Below are 24,807 nucleotides of genomic sequence, written 5' to 3' on the forward strand. Positions count from 1 at the left end.
TGTCGGCAACTCTGCTTTGGATGCAATTCTTCAATGTCATAAGAATATAGGGTGCATAGCCATTTAGATATAACACTGCCAAAGACCAATTACTAAACCTTAATTACACTGTATTTCTAGCATGGCTGGTTTGAGAATGAGACAGTGAGGATAGAGAACCTGTTAAGCAGATGATGAGCGATGGGCTTGTTGATCACAACTCCACCTTCTCCTTTCAATATTTCTTCTAAGGCGCGTAAACAGTTTACTAAGACAATAGGGTCGGGGTCTCGTAGTAGGCTATACAGCTCATTAACAATGGCTCCATCTGAATAGAAAAAGATTAACATATGAATACATTAAAGATTTTGAAATTTTAAATATCATATTTTATTTTCTCCAAATTTTTGCAAAACATACGAGCAATTGTAACTCAAAGGCAGCAAATGTTATGATTTTCCCTATGATCATTTCATCTGAATCAAGAAATAGTAATACCGACTTTTGCTGAATCAAGAAAGAGAACGGATCAGGGTCAGTTGTCTGTTATATATGGTTAGAGTACTAAGGCCCTCATTGAGAGCCGTACGCTCTGAGCAGAGCGCATGCTCTGAATGAGGGCCGCCCTCCATAAAAATGGAGCGTCCTCCTGGACGCTCGTATAGCTGTGGGTCACCACCCACAGCCTATACGAGCGTGCAGTTTGATGGCCGCGACCATCGCGACCATCGAAACTGCGAGCCGGAGCCTGCGGTTGAGGTTTTCAACCGCAAGCCCCGGAGTGATTTTGGCTCTATCAGAGCCAAAATCACTCCCACTGACATCACTAGTGATGTCAGTGGGCCGGCTTCTGACGGGAGGCGTTCCCGTGGGAACGCCCCCGTCAGGGAGGCACGCCCACCAAAGGGGGCGTGCTGTCAATCAACATCGACAGCACGCCCCCTTTGATCAGACACAACGAGCGAAGGACTTTCCTTCGCTCGTCGCGTCTGGCGCATGCGCACGACGGAGCTCCCTCCGTCGTGCGCATGCTCAGTGCAGAACATCGACCCACTTGCGAGCGGACAGCCGCTCGCGAGTGGGTCTGAATCAGGGCCTAAGAATTTATCTGGAGAGAGGGCGACCAGTATACGTAGACTGACAGTTAACCTATTCTTTATGATGCAACTAACACTGGGCATATATTGTCAGATAAAATGTCTGTCAGACCGACTACATTTTATCTGACAAGCTAAACCCAGCAGATATTTCAGTGTATGGTTATGCTATATCTGAGTAACTTCCCTGGGGAGGAAATATTTCCCCATTCCTCTCCTGTGAAGGAACAGGAGAAGTGTTGGGCGGTCAGCGGCAGCAGTGCAGACACAGACCAATGATAGGATCAGTCAGGCATGTTGGAAGATTTATGCTCAACCATCCGATCATCGCTGATTGGTTGTGGATATTTACATAATTATTGGCTCAACAATTACATAATGCATGCCTGGTTTAAAAAAAAGGTTAGCCAGACTATAGCTAGATGCATTAGGGCCATAATGCAGAAGGCATTTGAGGGAGCCAAATGGCCTATCCCAGTTAGGATCTTAGTTCATTCCACTTTACTTGGATGAAAATTCGCAGGTGGCACGGTATGGAGCTTCTGTGCAGCAGTAATGTAGAGCAGCTACATGGTCCTTGGTTCTTACAGTCACCAAATTTTACAGATTTCATGTCTTTGCATCCAGGGATGCTTCTATTGGATGGATATGATTGCGTTCAACCAAGGCTGAACATACCCTCCTCTAGGGGAAGCTTTTGTACATCCCTATGGCCAAGAGTGTGACCCAGATGGAGGAAGGAGAAAAATTAGAGTTATGGTAAGAGCTTACCTTTGTTAACTCTCTTTCTTCGAAGTCCATAGGGTCCACAGGGAGACCTTGGCGTGCAGGTAAAGGAAATGAATGGGGGCACCACACAGTTAAAAATATTCAGCTCCCAGGATGCACTGGTCCACTCTCCCTATACCCCGCCCCCGAGGCACCTCAGTTTCATTGGTGCCCGACCGGAGTCGGTTCACCATTACGCAGGGGGTGCTTAGGCAGCCCTTAATCTTGTTATTTTTATGATTTATTTAGTTAGTTTGACTTCTACTAGAGCGCATGCAGCAGCAGACTGTCCGTGGGACGTCTGCGCTGCCACGCCGTCACCCCTCTGGAGCCGCGATGCCAGTACTGATCTGGGGATCTCGGCGGGCATTCCAAGGGTCAGCGCTAGCCAAGGCCCCCGCGGAGGACCCAGACTGCAGCCAGACATAAGGGGAAGGTAAGGTTTTTTAATTTTTGGTTCTTACCATTAAATCTTTTTCCTTATATCCATTTGGAGGGACACTACGGTAACTCCCTTATTTGGTTGTGCATGTGAAAAGGATGCAATCCTGTCCTCATTTTTTTCTTCAACATAATCCTTGGGGCTTTTTAAATTCAAATTAAGGAAGGGATGGAGGGGAGTAGCTTACATACAAAAAATATGAGATATGGTAAGAACTTACCCTTGTTATCTCTATTTCTACGAAGTCCATAGGGTTCCACAGGATACCTTGGGGTATAGGTGATGACGTCAGGCATCGGGCACCATAGAGTTATGTTTCAGCCTCCCAGGATGCACTAGGGTCCCCCTCCTATACCCCGCCCCCGAGCCAAGGCATCTCAGTCAGGTACCAAGCCATAGGCCGGAGGAGGAGAAGGAAGAGAGAGAAGAAAGATCTGGACACACACAAGAATCACATTCTCACCAGAGGGAGACAGAAAAACCGGTGACCAGAGCAAAGCCCATCTGCAGCACAGGTGCGACAGGGCGGGAGTCCTGTGGAACACTATGGACTTCGTAGAAATAGAGATAACAAGGGTAAGTTCTTACCATATCTCATATTTTCTACTTCAGGGTCCATAGGGTATTCACAGGATACCTTGGGGATGTCCCAAAGCAGTATCCTTTAAGGGTGGGGACGCTCCTGTGCTGAAAGGAGAATCCGCCACCCGAAGGAAGCATCCTGAGAGGCGAAGGTGTCAAACCTGTAATACCTCACGAAGGTATGGACAGAGGACCATGTAGCAGCCTTGCAGATCTGAACTGCAGAGGCACCACGTCGAGCTGCCCACGAAGGACCCACAGACCTAGTGGAATGAGCCTTCACAGAAGGAGGAATCGGCAGACCTTCATGAAGATAAGCTTCAGAAATAGCCATACGGATCCAGGCTGCCAAATTTTGCTTTGAAGCAGGCCAACCCTTTTTACGGAAGCCATAGAGGACAAACAAGGCGTCCGACTTCCTAAACGAAGAAGTGCGGTCAACATAAGTCCTTAAGGCCCGCACAACATCCAAAGTGGCCTCACCCACTGAAAGGCCCGGTGAGTTAAAGGCCGGAACAACTATTTCCTCGTTAACATGAAACTGGGAAACAACCTTGGGAAGAAATTCAGGACGAATGCGTAGCACTGCCCTGTTCCCATGAAAAATCAAGAAAGGGGGTCTACAAGAGAGAGCCCCTATATCAGAAACACGTCTGGCCGAAGCTATGGCCAGAAGGAAAACTGTCTTCGCTGTTAGCCATTTAAGATCCACTGAGCCCAGTGGTTCAAACGGCGGTCCCTGGAGAGCCCTCAGGACCACAGCCAAGTCCCAAGGTGCCACAGGTGGAACAAATGGCGGCTGAATTCGCAGAACACCTTGCATAAAGGTGCGCACATCAGGGATTGAAGCAATCCTATGGTGAAACCAGACAGACAGGGCCGAAACCTGCACCTTCAAAGAAGCAAGGCGAAGCCCATGGTCTAGTCCCGCTTGTAGGAAGGCGAGTACCCGAGACAGACGAAACTCCCGCGGTGCATAACCTCTCGGTCGACACCACTGGAAGAACGTATGCCACACGCGATGGTATATTCTCGCGGAAGATGGTTTCCGAGCTCGCAACATGGTACGCACCACAGAGCTGGAAAACCCCCGGGACCTCAGCATGGCCGTCTCAACAGCCACGCCGTCAAAGACAGCCGAGTCAGGTCCGGGTGAAGACAAGGACCCTGAGACAGAAGGTCCGGTCGTAGCAGCAACCACAGAGGACTGTCCACGGACAGAACCTGAAGGTCTGAGAACCAGTGCCGTCTGGGCCACGCGGGAGCTATCAACAGGAGCGTCCCTCCTTCCTGTTTGAATTTCCGGATTACCCGTGGAAGAAGGGAGACCGGAGGGAACAGGTATGCGAACAGGAACGTCCACCGGACGGACAGAGCATCCACCAGAGACGCCCCTTCGTCTCTTGTGCGAGACCCATACACTGGCAACTTGTTGTTGTGCCGGGACGCCATGAGGTCGATCTCTGGAAGACCCCACCTGTCCACCAGCAGTTGAAAAACGTCCGGGTGCAGGGACCATTCCCCCGGATGAACATCCTGGCGACTTAGAAAGTCCGCCTCCCAATTTAGCACTCCCGGGATGAAGACCGCTGATATGGCCGGAAGATTGCGCTCCGCCCAAACCAGGATCCGAGAGACCTCTACGAGAGCCGCGCGACTGCGGGTTCCTCCTTGCATGTTTATGTAGGCCACGGTGGTAGCGTTGTCCGACTGGACCTGCACCGGGTGACCCTGGAGAAACCGATGTGCCTGCTGGAGAGCATTGAAGACCGCTCGGAGTTCCAAGATATTTATTGGAAGCTCCGCTTCTGTCGGCGTCCACCTGCCCTGGAACAAGTGTGGACCCGAAACTGCTCCCCAGTCCCGAAGACTGGCGTCCGTTGTCAACAGGACCCAATTTGGAACGCAGAACGGACGTCCCTTGTTGAGGTGGGTCGTCTGTAACCACCACGCAAGGGACAGGCGAACCTACGGGGTGATCACAATCGTCTGGGACTTCAGAGACTGAGGCAGCCCGTTCCACTTGGACAGGATCAGGTACTGCAGAGGTCTGGAGTGAAACTGGGCGTATTCCACCATGTCGAACACCGACACCATGGAGCCCAGTAACCTCATCGCCGAGTGTAGGGACACCCGGCGGCTGTGCAGACAACTGCGCACCCTTGACTGTAAAGCAGAGATCTTGTCCTCCGTCACGAAGATCCTTTGCTGTCCCGAGTCCAATAAGGCTCCAAGATGCAGAATCCTCCGAGACGGGATTAGAGTGGACTTCTGCCAGTTGATTAGCCAGCCGTGCCGTTGCAGCAGTGCAATGGTCAGGTCCAAGTGGCATAACAGGAGCTCTGGAGATCCTGCCACCAATAACAGGTCGTCCAAGTACGGCAACATGCGGACTCCCTGCAGCCGCAGAGAAGCCGCCATGACCGCCATCACCTTGGTGAAAACACGTGGTGCTGTCGCCAGGCCAAAAGGTAACGCCCGAAACTGGAAGTGGTCGCTGCAGATTGCAAACCTGAGGAACTGTTGATGACGCAAAAGAATAGGGACATGCAGGTAAGCGTCCTGCATGTCCAATGACACCATGTAGTCCCCAGGTTCCAGCGCCAGAATGATGGACCGTAGGGTCTCCATCCGAAACTTCGGAACCCGCAAAGACTTGTTGAGTGCTTTGAGGTTGAGAATCGGACGATACGACCCATTGGGTTTCTGTACCAAAAAAAGATTTGAATAGAAACCCTGGCCCCTCTGAGAGAATGGAACAGGCACTATAACTCCAGCCTGGAGCATAGTGTGCAATACCTTCCGCAGCTCCGTAGCCTTGTTCCGGTCTGATGGTAGACCCGTGGTGAAGAATCGAGCCGGAAGGAGAGGGCGTATCCGTGGGAAACCACCTCCAGAACCCAAGTGTCTGTCGTAGTGGCCGACCAACACTGGGCGAACTGCAGCAGGCGGCCTCACACCCTGGGATCCCCCAAAGGGAGGCCCGGACCGTCAGGCCGCAGGCTTGTCATCTGGCTTGGGGGCCGGACGTCTGGTACTCCATGCCTGCTTCCGGGGCTTGGCCGATTTCTTAGGGCCAGCCTGTCGAGGAAACGACTGTGGTTTGGGCCTGCCCTGGGCCCTAGATGACCGAAAGGACGATGGTCCAGAACCAGAAGGAGCAGCGGCCGACGGGAGACAAGCCGATTTGGCTGCCGCCAGCGTGGCCACAATCTTATCCAGATCCGGACCGAAGAGAACTTCTCCGGTAAACGGCAACGCCTCCAGACCCTTTTTGGAATCTGCGTCCGCCTTCCAGGATCGCAGCCACAAGGTGCGACAAGCAGCCACCGCTGCTGAAGAAATTCTAGACACCAGAGTACTAATGTCTAGGGCCGCCTCGTTGATATAAGTGGCCGAATCACGGAGATTACCAATTAACTCCGCCTGTTCGGCCGGACAGTCGGAATCAAAAGAAGCCTCTAATGAATCCGCCCAGCGCTCCATCGCTCTGGCAACCCAGCAAATGGCCATAGCCGGCCGTGCTGCCCCCCCCCCGCAAGGGAATAAGCGGACTTCAGGCAGATCTCCACCTTGCGGTCCGTAGCATCCTTAAGGGAGGACATAGATGGCATCGGCAATGTGGCACTACGGACAAGACGGGTCACGTGAGAATCCACCTGTGGAGGGGATTCCCACTTTGCAAAATAATTATCCGCGAACGGATAAGCCACCGCCAGGCGTCTCTGCGGCTGGTATCTTTTGCCAGGCTGTTTCCACGCCTCCTCTAAATGGTCCACCAACTGACCCGAAAGAGGAAAGACTGTGGCATCGCCCTTCACATCTTTGAAAAAGGCATACTTAGATTTAGCCGCTGGGGGAACTTTGTCCTCAATCACCAAGGCTGTGCGGACCGCCCGAATAAGTCCAGGAATATATACTTTGGACTTAGCATCAGCGTCCTTAGTATGGAGAGGTTCCTGATCGTAAGGATCCAGAATCTCCCCATCATCAGACATCCCCTCGTCATCCTCATAAGGAGCCGACAGAGACGCCACCGGCCGTTTATGCGGCCGCATCACAGACTCCCCTTGCAACACATCCGACAAGTGCTGTACAGAACTCGTCAGGGAGTTAACCCACGCTGGCTCCTGAGAAACCGGGAGCGGGGAAATAGGGAGACTGTGGGGTACCACCAATTGTCGTGGGAAACCCTGCATGGGTGACGACACCACTGACTGCTGGGATAAACCCATCGGTGTAAACGCGGGCTGCAGAGCTAACTGGCCCACTAAGACTGTAAGCGCCTGAGCGAAACAAGCCCAGGGCGGCTCCTGTACCGGTGCTGTAACCGCAAGAGGCCGCGCCATGGACAAACACTGCCGGCAAAGGACCTCCGCGCTACCCTCCCCCTCCGCTAACGGTACTTTACATGTAGTACACTGTAGCCGGAGGGGAAAATCACTTTCGGACATGATGGCACCACGTATGTGACCTCTCTCACCAATTATATCTTAAATAGGCGAGAGACCACCCTGCAGCACCGCATCGCAAGGGCTTAGCAGAAAGAACAGGGACAGTAATAAAGCTGACAGTTTAGAGAAAAGTTACAGGCAGCAGCGCTAGCACAGTCACATACAATGCAAAGAAAATCAATTCCTGCACTAACAGCGCTGATCACTCAACTACGCAGACACAGGGCCTGGTAGGACACAGCGCTGCATACACAGACCTGACCACAGCGGAGGAGAGGTATGCGGGGGGACCCAGACCACGATGCTTCCTTCCAGGCTTCCAGCAGCGTTCACCATGCGTTCTGGAGAAGATGGCCGCCGAGGAGCAGAGAGGAGGCTGGCCTGGGGAGGAGCGCTGCCACAGGACCAGTCGGCAGCGTGCAGAGAGGGCTGTGTGCAGCGGGGGAGGCGCCGGCTGTGAGACAGGGAAGGCGCGCTCCCCTGGCATGCATTTAACCCCTGGGACGCCGCAGCGCTACCGCTCTGCTGCGGTCCGCTGTCCCAGGGGGTAGTGGAAAGCGCAGGTTGGTCGCCTGGCTCCACGCTGCAGCCAGTCCCCAGGGAGCCCCCTGCCTGGGGACTTAGGACCATGTGACCAGCGGGGACCCACTGCGGGACCCCGCTGCTTACCTTTGTCCCCCTTGGATCCGGCCATGGTCCGGAACATCTGGGGTCACCGCTAGCTGTGACCCCAGATGCTCACCAGCATCCCCGGATCGGTACCGGCGTTCTGGTACCGGCGGGGGTGTAGGGAAGACAGCATGGACGTCAGGACTGACTGTCCATGCTGTACATCCAGATGTGCAGCCACAGCTGCATTGAAGAAAGCTTCAGGGGCTCTTCTAGCCCCCACTCCGACAGGTGCACCCGACTCCGGCCGGGCACCAAACTAAACTGAGGTGCCTTGGCTCGGGGGCGGGGTATAGGAGGGGGACCTTAGTGCATCCTGGGAGGCTGAAAAGCTTAACTCTATGGTGCCCAGCGACTGACGTCACACCTATACCCCAAGGTATCCTGTGGATACCCTATGGACCCTGAAGTAGAAATAATGTATTTGCACCTCTTGTATTGCAACATGGCTTGTCCAGGTACACCGTGACGTGTTCTTTACTATACTTGTTCAGGACCAGTAAGTTTGTGTGTGACCTCATTTCAGTTCACAAATGTAGTGCTTGTTAGCCGACCTATGGGCAGCTCCTTCCGGGGGCGAAGATAGACAGGTCAGCACTGCAGGGGGCATGGAGCTGCAGAAGTGGGCAGTGCTGGGGGTATGGTGGCACACTCATGTAATTTTGGCCCAGCCATCACTTGACAATGCCAATTCGTGTCATCAGCTGCCTGTACCGCCTACTCCATTCGGGAGGTGAGCGGTTACGGCCGGCTCCGGGAGACTTGCCCACTCTTCCAGGCAGCCGGGAGCACCACCCGATTTACGGGAACCTCTCAGCCATTCTGGGACAGTAAAGTAGTGACTTTAGAAACAAGAGGAACAGATTTCTGGTCTAGACAGTATGCACTGATTTAGTGCAAATAAATTCTATCTATTGCGATTATCTGCTGGGTTACAGCGAGTCTTGTTTTAATTATATGTTGCCTTTACGCAAGCTACACCTTTGTTGCATTTTTTTAAATTGTTGGATATAGGCCCTCATTCAGAGGCGGTTGCAAGAAGCGATCGCTCTCTCTGAATGTGCGGTCTCCTGGTCGCTAGCTAAGCTTTGGGTTACCACCCACAGCTTAGCGACCGACCAGGGTGATAGTCGCGATGGTGAACACCAACGCGACCATCGGGGCTTGCGACGAGACCCTAAGGTTGGGTCTCGGCAACCGCAAGCCCCAGGGAGCTTCCTGCTCTGATCGAGCAGGAAACTCCCCACTGACATCACTGATGATGTCAGTGCGGCCGCCCACAAAACGGTAGGCGTTCCTTAAGGAACGCCTCAGTTTTGGAAACCACCCCCCTGTCCCGCCTACAAAACGGGGCGAGCTGTTGATCAACATCGACAGCCACCCCTTTTGTAGAGAGCTCCGGAGTGAGAGTGTTTCTACCGGGCTGCCTGATCAGCAGTGATCGGTTGCACGGCAGACACTGTGGGAGGGTGCAAGGGTGCAGGGAGGCCGGGAGGTCCCTCTGAGATTGGCTGCTGCTGGAAGATAATCTCCCAGCAGCTGCCCACTGGGGGTTTCTGACTGGTCGCATCAGATGCGACCATGTCAGGGAAAGCCCATCCTCTGCATCTGATGCGACCATGTCAGGGTAAGCCCATCCTCCACATCAGATGCGACCATGTCAGGGAAAGCCCATCCTCTGCATCTGATGCGACCATGCCAGGCAAGTGGATAAAGCTTTCGAAATCGAAAAGTTTATTAAAGGGATACAAGAGGTCATTAATGGTGCACAAAATGCTGCGGTATGACAAACAGCTAACTTCCTGCATTGTATAATGTAATGCAGCTTTTTTTACTTAATCATATCATATAAAGATTAGGATGGCCAGGATATGTAAATGTGTGTTCAGGAAAATGGGCAGATCTGGAAAGAATTTGTCAGTAATGGAATGCGGGATATCTGCAATAAGACGCAAAGCTGAATAAATGAGATTTCATTTTGTGGGATGAGATTGTAAAGCAATATTCAAAGAAGGAAGCACATACAGTATGAGAAGGCATTCCACATTTAACAATTCACCAACAGGTTGTATGATGTGGAAGCAGTTGACTTTTACATCTTAATTATGGCAATTGGTACTTGTGATTGTATTGAGAAAAAAAATCTGTGGGCATTCTAATTCATATGTGCAAATTGTCATGACCAGGGTTTTGCGGCGTGGAGGTTTGCGGTCCTTACCGGTGAGGGCGCTGTGGTGCGGTCCTTCTGGCAAGGGAGCTGGCGCATGTTCTCTGCGCTCCTGAACCAGACCTTAGCTCCGGTGTTGCCTCGGCTCCTTGCCGGTCCCTGGCTCCCTGCAAACCTGCACCACTCTACGCTGCCTTGGTCCCTGCTGTGGATCAAGTCCTGCTCCTTCTACCTACCCACTCCTCCCTGAACCTGAAGTTCCCAAACCTACCCATTCCTTCCTGAACCTGTAGTTCCCAATTACCTACTCCAGCCTGCACCTGAGTTTTCAGCAACTATTACAGCATTTCCAGATTACCTAGTTTAGCCATCATCTCAGCAATACCTGCAACTATTACAGCATTTCTGGATTACCCTGTTTAGCCATCATCTCAGCATTACCTGCTTTCCCTTTCAGCAACTATTACAGCATTTCCGGATTACTCTGTTTAGTCATCAACTCAGCATTACCTGCTTTCCCTTTCAGCAACTATTACAGCATTTCCAGATTACTCTGTTTAGCCATCATCTCAGCATTACCTTCTTTCCCTTTCAGCAACTATTACAGCATTTCTGGATTACCCTGTTTAGCCATCATCTCAGCATTACCTGCTTTCCCTTTCAGCAACTATTACAGCATTTCCGGATTACCCTGTTTAGCCATCATCTCAGCATTACCTGCTTTCCCTTTCAGCAGCTATTACAGCATTTCCGGATGTTACAATGTGTACATAAAAATCAACATATAGTATAATAATCACTAAATATAGAATATTAATTCCTTATACAGCTAAAACCAAAATATATAAATGAAATGTGATAATTTTCCCAGAGCTTAGAGGTAACACAGAAACCAGCTCACAATACAAGCTAATTAGCAGTTGTTTACATATAGCCACAGTTCACAGATAGCTAGCCTCACACAGGAAAGCTTAGAACAATAGCCCAAGTTTAAAGTGAACAGTAGTTCCAGTTGATCAATAGGATATTCCCTTTCTGACCACACCTCACAGGTAAGGGGGAGGAGTATGGCATTCACACTGTGGACACATGCTTGCAAGGACACAGCAGACACACACTTGCAGAGAGATACGAAGGACAGCAGACTTCTCCCCAGAAGACTGCCAAGATGGAACTAAATACACCTGGAATATGGCTAAGTAAACTGTACAGTGGTTAGCCTATATGATATTTATAATTAGTTTGATTTAACCTGTTCTTAGCTTATATAGATTGTATGTAATAAGTTTGTAGTTTGGTAAGGGAATTCATAAGTCTGTGTTAGTTACAGTGTGTTAAATGGAGACTGTAGCTCGTTCATACGATCCACCATGTGCTTTAACAATAGCACTGTCTGAGAGAGATAGGTTTAGTGTGTGTTGTATTCTCGTGGTCTGACTGTAACATTGTGTAGTTAAGATTAAGATGGAAATTGGGTAAAATATTGCAATCTGTAGATATATAATTGTTTGATATCAGCTGGTGATAAAGGAACCCGTAATTCGGTAGCGGTCAATTACATTGTAATAAGTTTATAAGTAATGTACACTGTTTAGTAGTTTATACTTTCTGAAACATTATATAATGGAATCTGGTTGAAATATTGTAGTATGGAATGTGAATATTTCAGGTTGAATTCGGCTACTGGTTGTGGTTCCATGGGAGTTGCGGATTGCTAGCCATATTGTGATAGTATTGTGAAGTTATGTACTGTCATAGTTTGGGGATTTTATAGTTCAAATAGATTTGGTATAAGTAATAATTACCATGTGAAAGGTAGTCTGCAGTTTGTTAAAGATGACTACCTCCATGCAGTGTCGGACTGGGGCATAAATGGCCCACAGGGGAATGCAATGGCAGGGGCCCGCCGAAGGGGCGTGGCCAGCCTTTTGTAGGTGTGGCCATCAATTGGAGTGGTGTGGTCATCCCCATTAAATAATATCAATAATCTGTGACACTTAATTTAATACCAATAATCCCTGCCCCCTTTATAAAAATATCAATAATCGGTGACCCTTTTATTATAGTAGCCAGGGGCAGATTGGGATAGAAAACCTACTTAGGAAGTTTATGGACTCAGTGGGGGCAGGATCCCTCCTGATAGGGCCTGATTCTGTGATTCTGTCGGACGCAGTTGTGCCTTCCTTGAGCATTTTGCTGTAGTTATGTCTGCGACTTTATGCGAATGCCGCTACAATGCCCTTCCCTGGTGAATATCCACACATCAGAATATGTAAGGACTGAGACGCCCAATTACAGTGTGTACAGACGCTGCAATCGTGCATGTTTAGACACCACCATCAGTCGCACCACTGAAACTTTCACCCTATGGTAGGTACAGATCATCCATCTGAGTATGGACTTCAGTGTGAGCAATTCAGCATCTCTACGCAACCACTTTCAATAGCACGCCCGTGTCACTCCAATAACACGCCGATGTCTCTCCCATAACGCGCCCGCGTCACTCCCATAACGCGCCCGCGTCACTCCCATAACGCGCCCGCGTCACTCCAATAACTCGCCCATACTACGTGACATCTGCATCTGATTAGCCAACTGCCTAGTAAGACCCAACAAATTTCTAATACACTTCTGGGTGCATCTGTCCGAATTTGTACTGCAACTTTGTATGAGCACCATCGGGACGCAAGCACTGATTAAAAATCACATAAAAAGAAAACACTTTAGTCTCCACAGGAAAAAAAACAAACACATCGGCCTCAATAAGAAGAAAATAAAACACAATGGCCCCGAACAGGTTAAAAAAATAAAACACATTGTCCCACATAGGAAAAAAAACTAACATTAGCCGCTGGCAGGAAAAAAACAAAACGCATTGGTGTGGACACTGTGGGGAATAATATTAATACTGGGGACAGGAAAGGTGTGGGGAGAGAGGTCCTCACACACTGCTACAGCTGCAGCAGGCAAGGGAGACAGAGCAGCCACGCAGAGCTGAAGAGAGAGGGAAGGAGGCTATCAGGGATATTCAATATGGATCGTAAACCTCGCTGTCGAAGTTTACGTTGCATATCGGAAAGTTTCCTGGGATAAAGTATCGGGCGCGCGCCCGCTTTATCCCCGTATTCAATATGAAAACTACGAAAACGGGACTCGGCGAATTTTTTTTTAATTTACCTGGAATAAATTGCAGGACCCCACTAAAACTGTAAAAACATGGGGGATCACTATGGGTACCCCCGTTTTAACCTGCAAATGAAAGTCGGGGTTTTAAATAGCTGCGGCAGGTGTTTTTTTCCCGACATTGAAGAAGTGATGCAGAAGAGCACTTAGGTTATTTTTTTCGTTTTTTTAAGTGGTTAAATCAAATTTGGGGTACATGAAAATGGGTACTAGCATATTTTCAAGTCCCTAAAGTCTTTTTTTAAAAATTCTGCAAATATGCACCTGCCGCTAATAGCCTATTCTAGAAAACACCTACGAAAAGTCTTTGAAATTGAATACGGTGTAAAACCAAAACCTGCGAAAATGACATCATCGGTGCGAAAACATCGCAAAAACTGAGTTTTCGCTCCATATTGAATACCCCCGTTAGGCTCACATATTGAACTCTTCCCTATTGGCTACCCTACTTCCAGGTGCTGTCCTGTACTGTCCCGGGGTAGGCTAGTTAGCCTATCACCCTTAGTCAGAGCCACATTATGCAGCAGCTGCTCCCGGCTAGCGGCACCAGGAAGTGCTAGATATCTGGAGCATATGACTGCTTCCAGTTTGTGTTCCATAGTGGAACGCAAGTACTGGAAGTGCGGCTCCAGCCAACAGTGTGAGCCAAACCGAGCCAGGCCTGCCTGGCCGCAGTCAGTGACAGTGTGTGCCGGTCCAGCCGAGGGGGACTATGGGACTGGCCTTGCGGGAACTTACCTGCTGACCCAATCTGCCCCTCATACTAGCAATTACTGGTACCTCTTTTATTAGACTAACAATAATAATAGTTTACATATACACACACACATATATATATATATATATGCTGTGTGTGTATGTGTATATATATATATATATATACACACACACATACATAGTGTACACATACATAGTGTACATAAACAATCCTATACATAGAATACATTTATCTATGCATACACAAATACCAATACATAGAATACCTATACATACATAGACCTGGTATACACATACATGCATGCTTACACACATACATTACATATACATAGTATACACATGTATACATATACATAGAATACATACATACATAAATACATTACATATACATAGTATACACATACATACATTTACAGTGTAAATTATGTATACATAGTACACAGACTAGGATGCTGGCAGGGAGAGGGTTACAAGACAAGAGGGGTCTGTTACATTCCAGAGATAAGGCTTCCAGGCATTGGAATGCAGAGAAAAGGGACACGTGTAGGTATGTGTACTGGGTGGTTACACTTACTAACGTTTTTAATGTCCATCTATATTACCTGCAGCCATTTACTGGAGACAGGAAACAATCCATGCTGCATAGTATACAGCAGTCCCCAGCCAACCTCACACCCACAGTAGTGACTGTCAAACTGCAGGTAACTCTGTGCAGGGAGAAGGATTACACCGCAGCCGCACTTGGAGAGAGAGGAGAGGGGGGGGGGGGCGTGTCTAGGAGAGACAAACATACCTTATTGGTGGCTGGTCCTGGAGGAGGGGCAGCAACTAACACCAGCCGGGTCTCTGCAGTCATGACTATAAAAAAACTCCTTGTGAGCAGCACGGGATGCCCGGCCACAGAGGATGTGAGACAGCCCAGTGTAGTGGGGGCGGAGCGATCAGCAGCTGGGTCAGTTAACATAACAGCCTTGCAGAGCCTGCTATAATAAACCCTGCCAATGACCTGCGCTAGGCCCCACCCTCTCGCAAAAGAGGGTGTGGCAATGAAACAGCGGGGCCCACCGGGGATATCCCCGAATCCCCGGCACCCCAGTCCAAGCCTTCCTCCATGTGGTGTGAACAAAGGAAATTCCATGTGCTCCACATTTCCCCATTGAATCATGTGCTTGATTCAATGGAAGTTGTGAATTACTAGTCTTGTGATCATAGTTATAACTTTACCCAGTTTTGGTATTGTATAGTTCAGATAGGTTTATTGTAGTTATTATAATTATGATCATGAATGGATATATGATTTACAGAAGTTACAACATTATGTGAGTTTTGTGACATTCAGAATGGAGTTTGTGATCAGAGACCATGCGGTTTGAACAATAGGACATGTGCCCCAAACCCCCCCCCCCCCCCACACATAATCTCACACAGCAGCCATTTTCTCTCTCTCTCTCTCTCTCTCTCTATTTTGTCTAGTATTGTTAAGTTTAAACACTGTTTTATGAAGATTGATTTGATGAATATAAAAACATTTTACTTATAACATTTTGTGTGCATCGTTATCTTTATGAAAGGAAATTATCCAAATGATTTAAAAGGTATATAATTCTGGTTAAACACGTTGCGAGTTTATATATTTATGTTACGTATAACCTGATGTTAGCTATATGAAAAATAGAATATTTGCTTCAGATATATTGGGATTAAACAAGCTGGCAATGGCCTGTGTGTACAACAAGAAAGAAGGAAAAACACCCCTCATCACCGGATTACCCTGTTTAGCCATCATCTCAGCATTACCTGATTTCCCTTTCAGCTATTATCACAGTATTCCCGCATTCCCTACACTGCTATTACCAATGACTTACTGGACTTTTCCTTCAGCTCCACAGTTACTTCAGTTAATCAAGACTTTATTTTAGTTCTGTCACTGATCTGGACATTCATTCATTGCATCACTATTGTTCCTTCAGTCACAGATGTTAATCAGTGTTATTCTTGTACATGTCTACTAATACTTACATTAAACAACCTACTTTTCACTTTAAATCTGTTCCGGTGTCTGATCCTGTTACCACTCCGAGTCAACAACAAACACAGATCCTAACAGTTTACACTGGCCCAATGGACTCGACCACGGGACAAGAATCCAGAATGGATTTAATTCAGAGCATATCAACCCGCTTGGAGAGTGTGGAGACTATGCAGCGACAGATGGCACAGTTTGTGCAAGACATTGCACTCCATCTGGATACTGTACAAGCTACATCAACTGCTCCTAGTATGCTTGCAGCTACTCCTATCCCCACTCCTGTGATTTCTGCCTCTGGAGCTGCTCCTCGTTTGTATCTTCCCACACCTGATAAGTTTGATGGCAGTCCAAAACTGTGTCCTGGATTTCTCAACCAGTGCGATGTGCACTTTACTTTGCAACCCTCTAATTTTCCTGCTCCTAAAACCAAAGTGGCTTACATTGTACCCTTGTTATTCAGCTCTGCCCTAGAATGGTTTCTCCGCTCTGGGAGCGTTCAGATCCGCTTCTGGATAATTACCCTGAGTTTCTACCAACATTCAGGAGGATTTTTGAGGAGCCTGGAAGAACTTCTTCTGCTTCCTCCAGTATTATGAAGTTAAAACAAGAAACCCGTTCTGTCAGCCAGTACGTCATTCAGTTTCAGACGTTGGCATCTGAGCTCAAATGGAACGAAGAAGCCTTAACATTGGCCTTATGGCAAGACCTATCAGATCGTTTAAAGGATGATCTAGTGACTCGTGAATTACCCTCTAGTCTTAGTGATCTCATTTCCCTTTGTAATAAAATTGATATACGCTTTAGAGAGCGCCAAGATGAAAAGCACAGAGCTAAGCATATCCCTTCCCCTACCGTCCCACTCTCTCCCTTTCCGAGGAAGAACCCATGCAGGTAAATCATACCCGTCTTTCTAACGTAGAACGACAGAGACGCTTTAAGGAGAACCTTTGCCTATACTGTGGAGACTCAGGTCACCTGGTGGCTTTCTGTGTACCCGCATATCGGGAACGTCCCGTTTCTAGCTAGTTCTGGGTGCACTCAGTTAGGAACAATTTTTCCATCCTCTAAACGTATTGACTCTGTCTTGTCCATAGCCTTAGACATTTATTCTAGCCCTGTGTTTGTGTCTGCCCTTTGGATTCGGGGGCAGCAGGGAATTTCATGTCGTCTCGTTTGGCAGATAAATAACAAATTCCCTGCAGCACCTTGGATCATACTGTCTCCTTGACATCTATTTATGGTAAATCTCTTTGTAATGGAACTGTGTCCGAGAAAACTCAACCTGTTTTAGTTCGTTTTGGAGCCTTCCATGTTGAACACATCAGTTTTTTTTTATCATACCCAAGGCTTCCCATGAAGTCATACTCGGATACCCGTGGCTGCGTAAGCACAACCCCAGAATTGATTGGAACACTATGCAGGTTCAGTCATGGAGTGTGGAATGTCAAGAGTCTTGCCTTCCGAAGACCGACGCCTTGTCACGGTCACTATCCCCTGATAATGGTCCAGAAACACTGCGGATTACACCCATGCTTGGGTCAAAAGTTTTGGCAACCATACAACTGCAACCACCTGTTGGGAAATCCTTTGTAGCCCCAGGAGGGGTGACTCCAAGGCCTAAACCCCAGAGGATGTCTCTCGGATCTCAACCTCAAAGGAGGTCTCCAGATCCTCAAGCCTCAACCCCAGAGGATGTCTCTAAGGTTCTCCAGAGCCTCAGCCACATAGGGGATTTCCGGGTGTTCAGCCCCAGGAAGGGGTTTTCAGTTCCATACCTCGAGAGGAAGTTTAGTTTCAAGTCTCGTACCCCAGGAGAGGGTTTCAGGTTCCAGTTCCTGTTGGACCAAAGCTGAGAATGTTCACGCTTCCAGACTTGTCAACAAATTCAACTTGGCTCACCCTGAAAAGCTTAGAAGGTGTCCTGAGGCCACCCGTAAGGAGGGGGGTACTGTCACAACCAGGGTTTCGCGGCATGGAGGTTTGCGGTCCTTACCGGTGAGGGCGCTGTGGCACGATCCTTCTGGCAAGGGAGATGGGCAGTGGGTATGCGCAAGGGTCTGCCAGCGTTGGGCCATCTTGGCAAGGGTAAGTCTAGCAGTGTCTCAGCACCACAGGTACATGGGCGTTTCCATCTTGCCTCAGGTCATGTGACATAGTGGACTATCCTGATGCGTCACATGATCTCTCCAGCCACTCACGCTGTGCTGCTGGGTACTTAAGGGGGTTTAGAGCTCCCTGTAGTTGCCAGTGCAATGTGTTTCAGCATCAGCTATGAGAGAGTTCTCTGCGCTCCTGAACCAGACCTTAGCTCCGTTGTTGCCTCGGCTCCTTGCCGGTCCCTGCAAACCTGCACCACTCTACCCTGCATTGCTCCCTGCTGTGGATCAAGTCCTGCTCCTTCTACCTACCCACTCCTCCCTGAACCGGATTACCCTGTTTAGCCATCATCTCAGCATTGCCTGCTTTCCCTTTCAGCAACTATTATAGCATTTCCGAATTACCCTGTTTAGCCATCATCTCAGCATTACCTGATTTCCCTTTGAGCTATTATTACAGTATTCCCAGATTCCCTACCCTGCTATTACCAATGACTTACTGGACTTTTCCTTCAGCTCCACAGTTACTTCAGTTAATCAAGACTTTATTTTAATTCTGTCACTGATCTGGACATTCATTCATTGCATCACTATTGTTCCTTCAGTCACAGATGTTAATCAGTATTATTCTTGTACATGTCTACTAGTACTTACATTAAACAAAATACTTTTCACTTTAAATCTGTTCTGGTGTCTGCTCCTGTTACCACCCCAGGTCCACAACAAACACAGGCCCTGATTCAGAACCGGTCGCTCTGACAGAGCGCTCGCTCTGAATCAGGGCCGGGCATTTTTTATTTGAACGGCCTCATGGCTGCTCGCATAGCTGTGGGTGACCACCCATAGCTATAGCGAGCGGCCAAGAAGATGGTCGCGATGGTCAAGACCATCGTGACCATCGGGCTTGCGACGAGACCCTTGTGGTAGGGTCTCGTTGCCGCAAGCCCCAGAGAGATTTCGGCTCAAACAGAGACGAAATCTCTCCCACTGACATCACTCGTGATGTCAGTGGGGCCGGCCCCGGCCCCAGACGGAGGCGTTCACATGGGAACGCCTCCGTTTGGGCAGCCGCTCCCCCGGCCCGCCCACCAAAGGGGGCGTGCTGTCACTCAACATCGACAGCTCGCCCCCTTTGTTGCGAGACCCGGAGTGACGGAGTGCCCGTCGCTATCCGGGTCTCGCGCATGCGCTCTGGGCCACCATCGACCCGGTTGCGAGCGCTCAGCGCTTGCAACTGGGTCTGAATCAGGCCCCCAGATCCTAACACAAATAAGATACTGTAGTTCAACATTTAGGGGGCAAGTAATTTAAATGTGATAGCCGCATAATGCCATTCTAGCACTGTACATTGCGGAAAGCAACATAGCTAGTTTTTCTTCGCACCCCATAGAAGTTTTAGAATATAACTTAGCAGCCTTAAAATAGTGTTCTGGTAAGGTCAGTAAGTGATTGTACGGTTTTATTGTACAGAACTCACCAACTTCTACATCCCCGTGTTGTCTGTGCATTTTAGCACATCCCAACACTGCAACTCTCCTCACATAGGAAGCTTTGTCTCTCAATCCATTTTGGACGGGCTGTTGTATGTATTCCTGGATGCCTGGCATTCTGGGAAAGAATACATGAAGAATGAAGCAAAATGAGTAGGAAGGAAATTTAATGACAAATTAAGTTATACATTCAGTACACTACACTACCAGTCAAATTTTTCCAGTTTTTATTGAAATTTAAGAAATTCAGGCCCAGTGAATAGCCTGAAATTTTACAAAGAAAAGTCATAAACTGCTGGTTAAAAGCAAAAAAAGTTCAGGTTAGCAAAGACTGAAAAATTATGTAAATTTAGAGCTATAGAAAAATGCCTTTTCAGTGAACAAGTAATGGGTTAACTTACAGTTGTTCTGCAGACATGAAAAATGAAAGAGACTTGCCTTGGCCATAAAGCACCACCAGTGGAGCACTAAAGATTGGAAGAAGGTCTTATCGACCAATGAATCAACATTCTAAATCTCTGGTTCATCACGCAGGGTTTTAGTATGACATTGAATAGGCGAGAAAATTGTTTCTCAGCATATAGGGTTTATTTAGTAAGAGCGCGACTTTAAATGTCCCAAACTTAAAGAGGGTAATCGTCTTAATGAAAAAATACCCCATGTTTTGTTCTTAAAAGCAGTGCCGTTTTAAATTACAGAAAAAGTCAGCAAATATCCATAGGTTATTCTAATATGTGGAACCTGATGGTTTGCGTACATCTCCAATTTTTGAGAGTCTACGCATGTGCAGGACCCATTGATTGTCAGGCTATGGCATTTGGGGGTCGGATACAAGGACCATTCTCCAAAACCGGGCGTGTCACTCCCATTTTCAAGGCATGCCGAGCCCAGGGTCTGTTTCACCGGACACAGACTTCCTGGACCCAACTGTCCAGTTCAGACTGCGTACATTTCAGTTTACAGATGTTCGCGATGGTTATGAGGCAGCATCTACAGACGCTGCACTTGGATCTCAGATGCATGCAGGAGATGTCTATTTCCTACAGACACCTCCTGCTGCATTTGCATTTTAGACAGTAACTTTCATGAGTTAAAATTTTAGATTAATATTTCTTTAAACAAAATGATTCTACAGATGTATCCTGCTACATCTTTGCTCCATATGCCATGTAGTGCGCCCTGCTAATCGTGCTGTGCCGTGGCGTATTGAGTCACATTGTAACATACTGAAGTGCTGGAAAAGCCGGAGAGTGCAATACAACTTCCTGTCCACCAGATGTCGCTTTTCCTAAACTGCACTGCACATGCTTAAAAAAAAGACAATTCAATGTCTGTAGTACGGCCCGCTGATTGGCTGACTGAACCTTTCATTAGGTACGCTATAGTTGTCATGGATCGATAGCTGTAATTGAGTGTGTAATAAAGGATTAAATCTTTCGGTGTGCGAGTCCTGAGTACACTTTTGAAAAACAAGTTATAAATGTGTTTTGCCATCATTATTACAGTATATTATGCTAGATACAGGTATCAGCAAGATAACACCTCATTTTAGATAAGTCAGTGCCAGTCCATGCGACATTGTTCTACAGCAGTGGTGTCAAACTCGGGCCCTCCAGCTGCAGTGGAACTACACATCCCAATGTCAGCACAGTTTTGCTATTAGGGCATGCTAAAACTGTGACAGGGCATGCTGGAATACGTAGTCCCACAAAATCTGAAGGGCCCGAGTTTGACACCACTGTTCTACAGTGATTTGCGGCACTCACGCTGTGATAACATGCCTTAGAAATTAACAGTTGGGTTTGAAGGGCACTGTATGAAACCATCACTGAACTACAAGTCTCAGCCCAGAAAGGGGTATCTTTAAATTACAAACTGCCTGTGCGTTTTATGCAGCACACTTGCGGCAATGAGAGCACTACTGTGCCACTAGGAGTTTGTACAATATTTTGCTAATCAATACACATCAGTAAGTTCCTTCACTGCGGCACTGTAGAAACTGGTGTGTGGCGCTCACACAGTGATAGCATTGTCTTAGAATTTAGTAGTGGGGTCTGAGCAGTGGTGTATAAAACCATCACTTAACTACAAGTCTCAGCCCAGAAACAGGTGTCTGTGGATTACAAACTGACTTTCTACAGTGACGCATTGACAGGCACTTACTGATGTGTACTGACTAGTGACATGTTGTACAAACTGCAAGCTGCACAGCAGTGCTGACATTGCCGCAAGTGTTTGGCATAAAACACACAGGCAGTTTGTAATCCACAGACACCTCTTTCTGGGCTGAGACTTGTAGCTCAGTGATGGTTTTATACACCACTGCTCAGACCCCACTACTAAATTCTAAGATATGCCATCACTGTGTGAGCGACGCACATCACTTTGTAGAGTAGACGGTTCAAATCCCGACATCTGCAGCCTGACATGGGTTAAAATCCCGACTCCACTAAGGTAAGTATAAACTAACCTAACCCCCCCAACCCTAACCCTCCCCAAAGGGTGCCTACCCCTAACCTCCCCCCCCAGTGCCTAACCCTAACCCCCCTTCCCCACTGCCTAAACCTAAGTCTCCCGGGGGGGTACCTAACCCTAATCCCCCCCCGGGGGAGCCTAACAATAACCCCCCCTTCCCCTAGCCTAAACCTAACCTCCCGGGTAGTTGGCCTAACACAAAGTCCACCTGGGAGCCCCCTAACCTAACCCAAACCCCCCCCCCCGCGGCTGTCCGCACCCGGGTTACCTTCGATCGGTAAGCCGGGTGTCGGGCTCCCAGCGTAGGTAAAATGACAGGTGTCGGGATTTTGATGTCTGTCATTTAACCCTTGCCGAGATTAGACAGTCGGGATTCCGTCCGTCAGCTTCCCTGTACAGTGCCGCAGTGACCTGAAGTTACTGATGTGTACCGACTAGCAGCATGTTGTACAAGCTCCAAGCTGCACAGCAGTGCCGACATTGCCGCAAGTGTGTGGCATAAAACGCACAGGCAGTTTGTAATCCAGAGACACCTCTTCCTGGGCTGAGATTGGCCCGCCTGTCAGGGCGTACTGTTCTATTGTATTCTGTAGTGCAGTGGTGTCAAACTCGGGCCCTTCAGCTTTTGTGGGACTACATATCCCAGCATGCCCTGCCACAGTCTTAGCATGCCCTACTAGCAAAACTGTCACTTTGTACAGTAGGCGGTTCAAATCCCGACATCTGCAGCCCGACATGGGTGAAAATCCCGACTTCACTAAGGTAAGTATAAACTAACCTAACCCCCCCCAACCCTAACCCTCCCCAAAGGGTGCTGGGATGTGTAGTTCCACTGCAGCTGGAGGGCCCGAGTTTGACACCAATGCTGTAGTGCTATATCCATCCACTGCTGTGTTATTCACCACTGTGGTTTTAATCAGTGGAGAACTGGCCACCCAGTGGTGAAGCTGTGTATTGCATGCTGTGGATATTGTCGTCTTACTGCACCACGCCGAGCTATTCCCATGCCGCGATTAGGAAGCCTGTATGGCGCGCTATGAGCAAAGATGTAGCAGGACACTGTATGATTTATTTTCATCTCCAATTGTTTCTTTATTTTATGGTTCAATTTTAGATGACATTAACCTGAGTAAATTTCAATAAAAACTGGAAAAATTTGCTAAAACCTTTTGACAGAAAGTCTATTTATACAGTAACACCATTAGAAGACAAAGTGGACTGTAGCAACAATTCATGGATTGTTAACTCTTTTTCAGATTACCAACCTAAACCTCAATATCTTGCTGGGGAGATGCATAATAATATTTGCGTTTTTTGCTGTTACATTGCAGTGTGACTGCTTAGCGTAATTGCACTTCAGTTATAGAACACCAGAATGTATGTACTTTTCAATGGCTGAAGCTTCCATTGTTAGAACTGCGCTTAATGGCCAGGTCAATCAGAAATAATATGTATGTGATCTGTAATGGACCAATGTTGAATGCTTTGTTTGCTTTCTGCGTTATGCAGTGTGTGAACCATATGGCATTCCTGATTAACTCCAGGCTTTGTCTGTTGTGTGTATTTATTCATTGCAATTTTTTTGGTCCTGGACAAAGCTAGACAATACTACGGGAGCATAAATCTGAGAGCTTACTTGAGATATGACAAGAGGGCAAGCTGAATTTACGATTGTTTCCTAAAGAGTAGCAATACACATATCAAGGTTCATACAATGCACTTGTACAATGTGAATTATGACACTACACTCAAGTGAGAACTGTTTTCATTATGTGGGAAACAATACCTGCACTTCTCCACCATAAATGTTATGGTATTGATTAATCTTGATTGTTCGCAGCCGGATAGGGGTAGAGTAATGTAAAGTAAACTGAAACACTTATGTACTAGAGCAGCGTTTCTGCATTTCAGTGTCTTACACACCTTCAACAGTTCATGTTTTGAGGGTTTCTGTCACTTGAAATATGCTGAATAATATTACTGACCCAACCAAGTAAACTAATGGGTATATTTACCTAAAAGCATTTTTTTCAAACTGACCAGACACATCGAGCAGCCGATTGGTAAGTGTGTATCGCCAAATCAGCTATTAGGGTACACAAGGACTGGAAAGATGCAGTTTTAAAGTGTCGCAAATTGCAACAACAGTAGTGATTAAAGATTGGAAATTAACGCGTAGGACCATAGGCCCATGTTTATTAGCCAGTAATATTCTTGTTATCTCTCGTTACTAATCTTAAATGGTGGTCCAACCAATCAGATTTTAACTGTCATGTATGAGTGATAACAAGAATATAACTCGTTGATAAATTGGACTAGATTTATCGATATTATGAAAAACTATTTACTGAGTACTCAGGGATTGCAAATTACGCGCTACAGTCACTTGGGGACCCGATTTTAAAAACTAAGCGGTTCTTGCAGGACCCGCTATGTGCAGCACCGCCACAGCCAATTGCTGTTGGCGGCATCTACTCAACCAATAGCCGCCGGCGTCTCCTCAACTAGTTCCCTCCCCTCCAGCCCTCACCCAATCTCTAACCACGGACATCGGCCGGCCCACCACCCCGTCCCGGCCCCACCCACTCCCCAGGAGCAGCAGCAGCAATGTCCGTGAACCGCCAAGCCCCGCCCACTGCAAAGGAGCAGCAGCAGCAAG

At 47.8% G+C, this 24,807-nt stretch overlaps 1 protein-coding gene across 2 annotated transcripts in view; it reads right to left on the reverse strand.

Moving 5' to 3' along the window:
* AP4B1 (adaptor related protein complex 4 subunit beta 1) overlaps positions 1-24,807 on the reverse strand; it is a 53,453-nt gene that overhangs the window by 15,946 nt on the left and 12,700 nt on the right. For both annotated transcript variants that reach the window (XM_088454440.1, XM_088454441.1), the window contains exons 4-5: positions 19,661-19,791; positions 160-307 (exon numbers count right to left, since the gene is read on the reverse strand). In XM_088454440.1, the coding sequence (XP_088310566.1) occupies positions 160-307; positions 19,661-19,791 (279 nt within the window). The remainder of the gene's footprint in view (positions 1-159; positions 308-19,660; positions 19,792-24,807) is intronic.

The sequence above is a fragment of the Taudactylus pleione genome, unplaced genomic scaffold, assembly GCF_031769625.1.
Source record: "Taudactylus pleione unplaced genomic scaffold, aTauple2 ptg000615l, whole genome shotgun sequence".
Classification (NCBI taxonomy): Eukaryota; Metazoa; Chordata; class Amphibia; order Anura; family Myobatrachidae; genus Taudactylus; species Taudactylus pleione.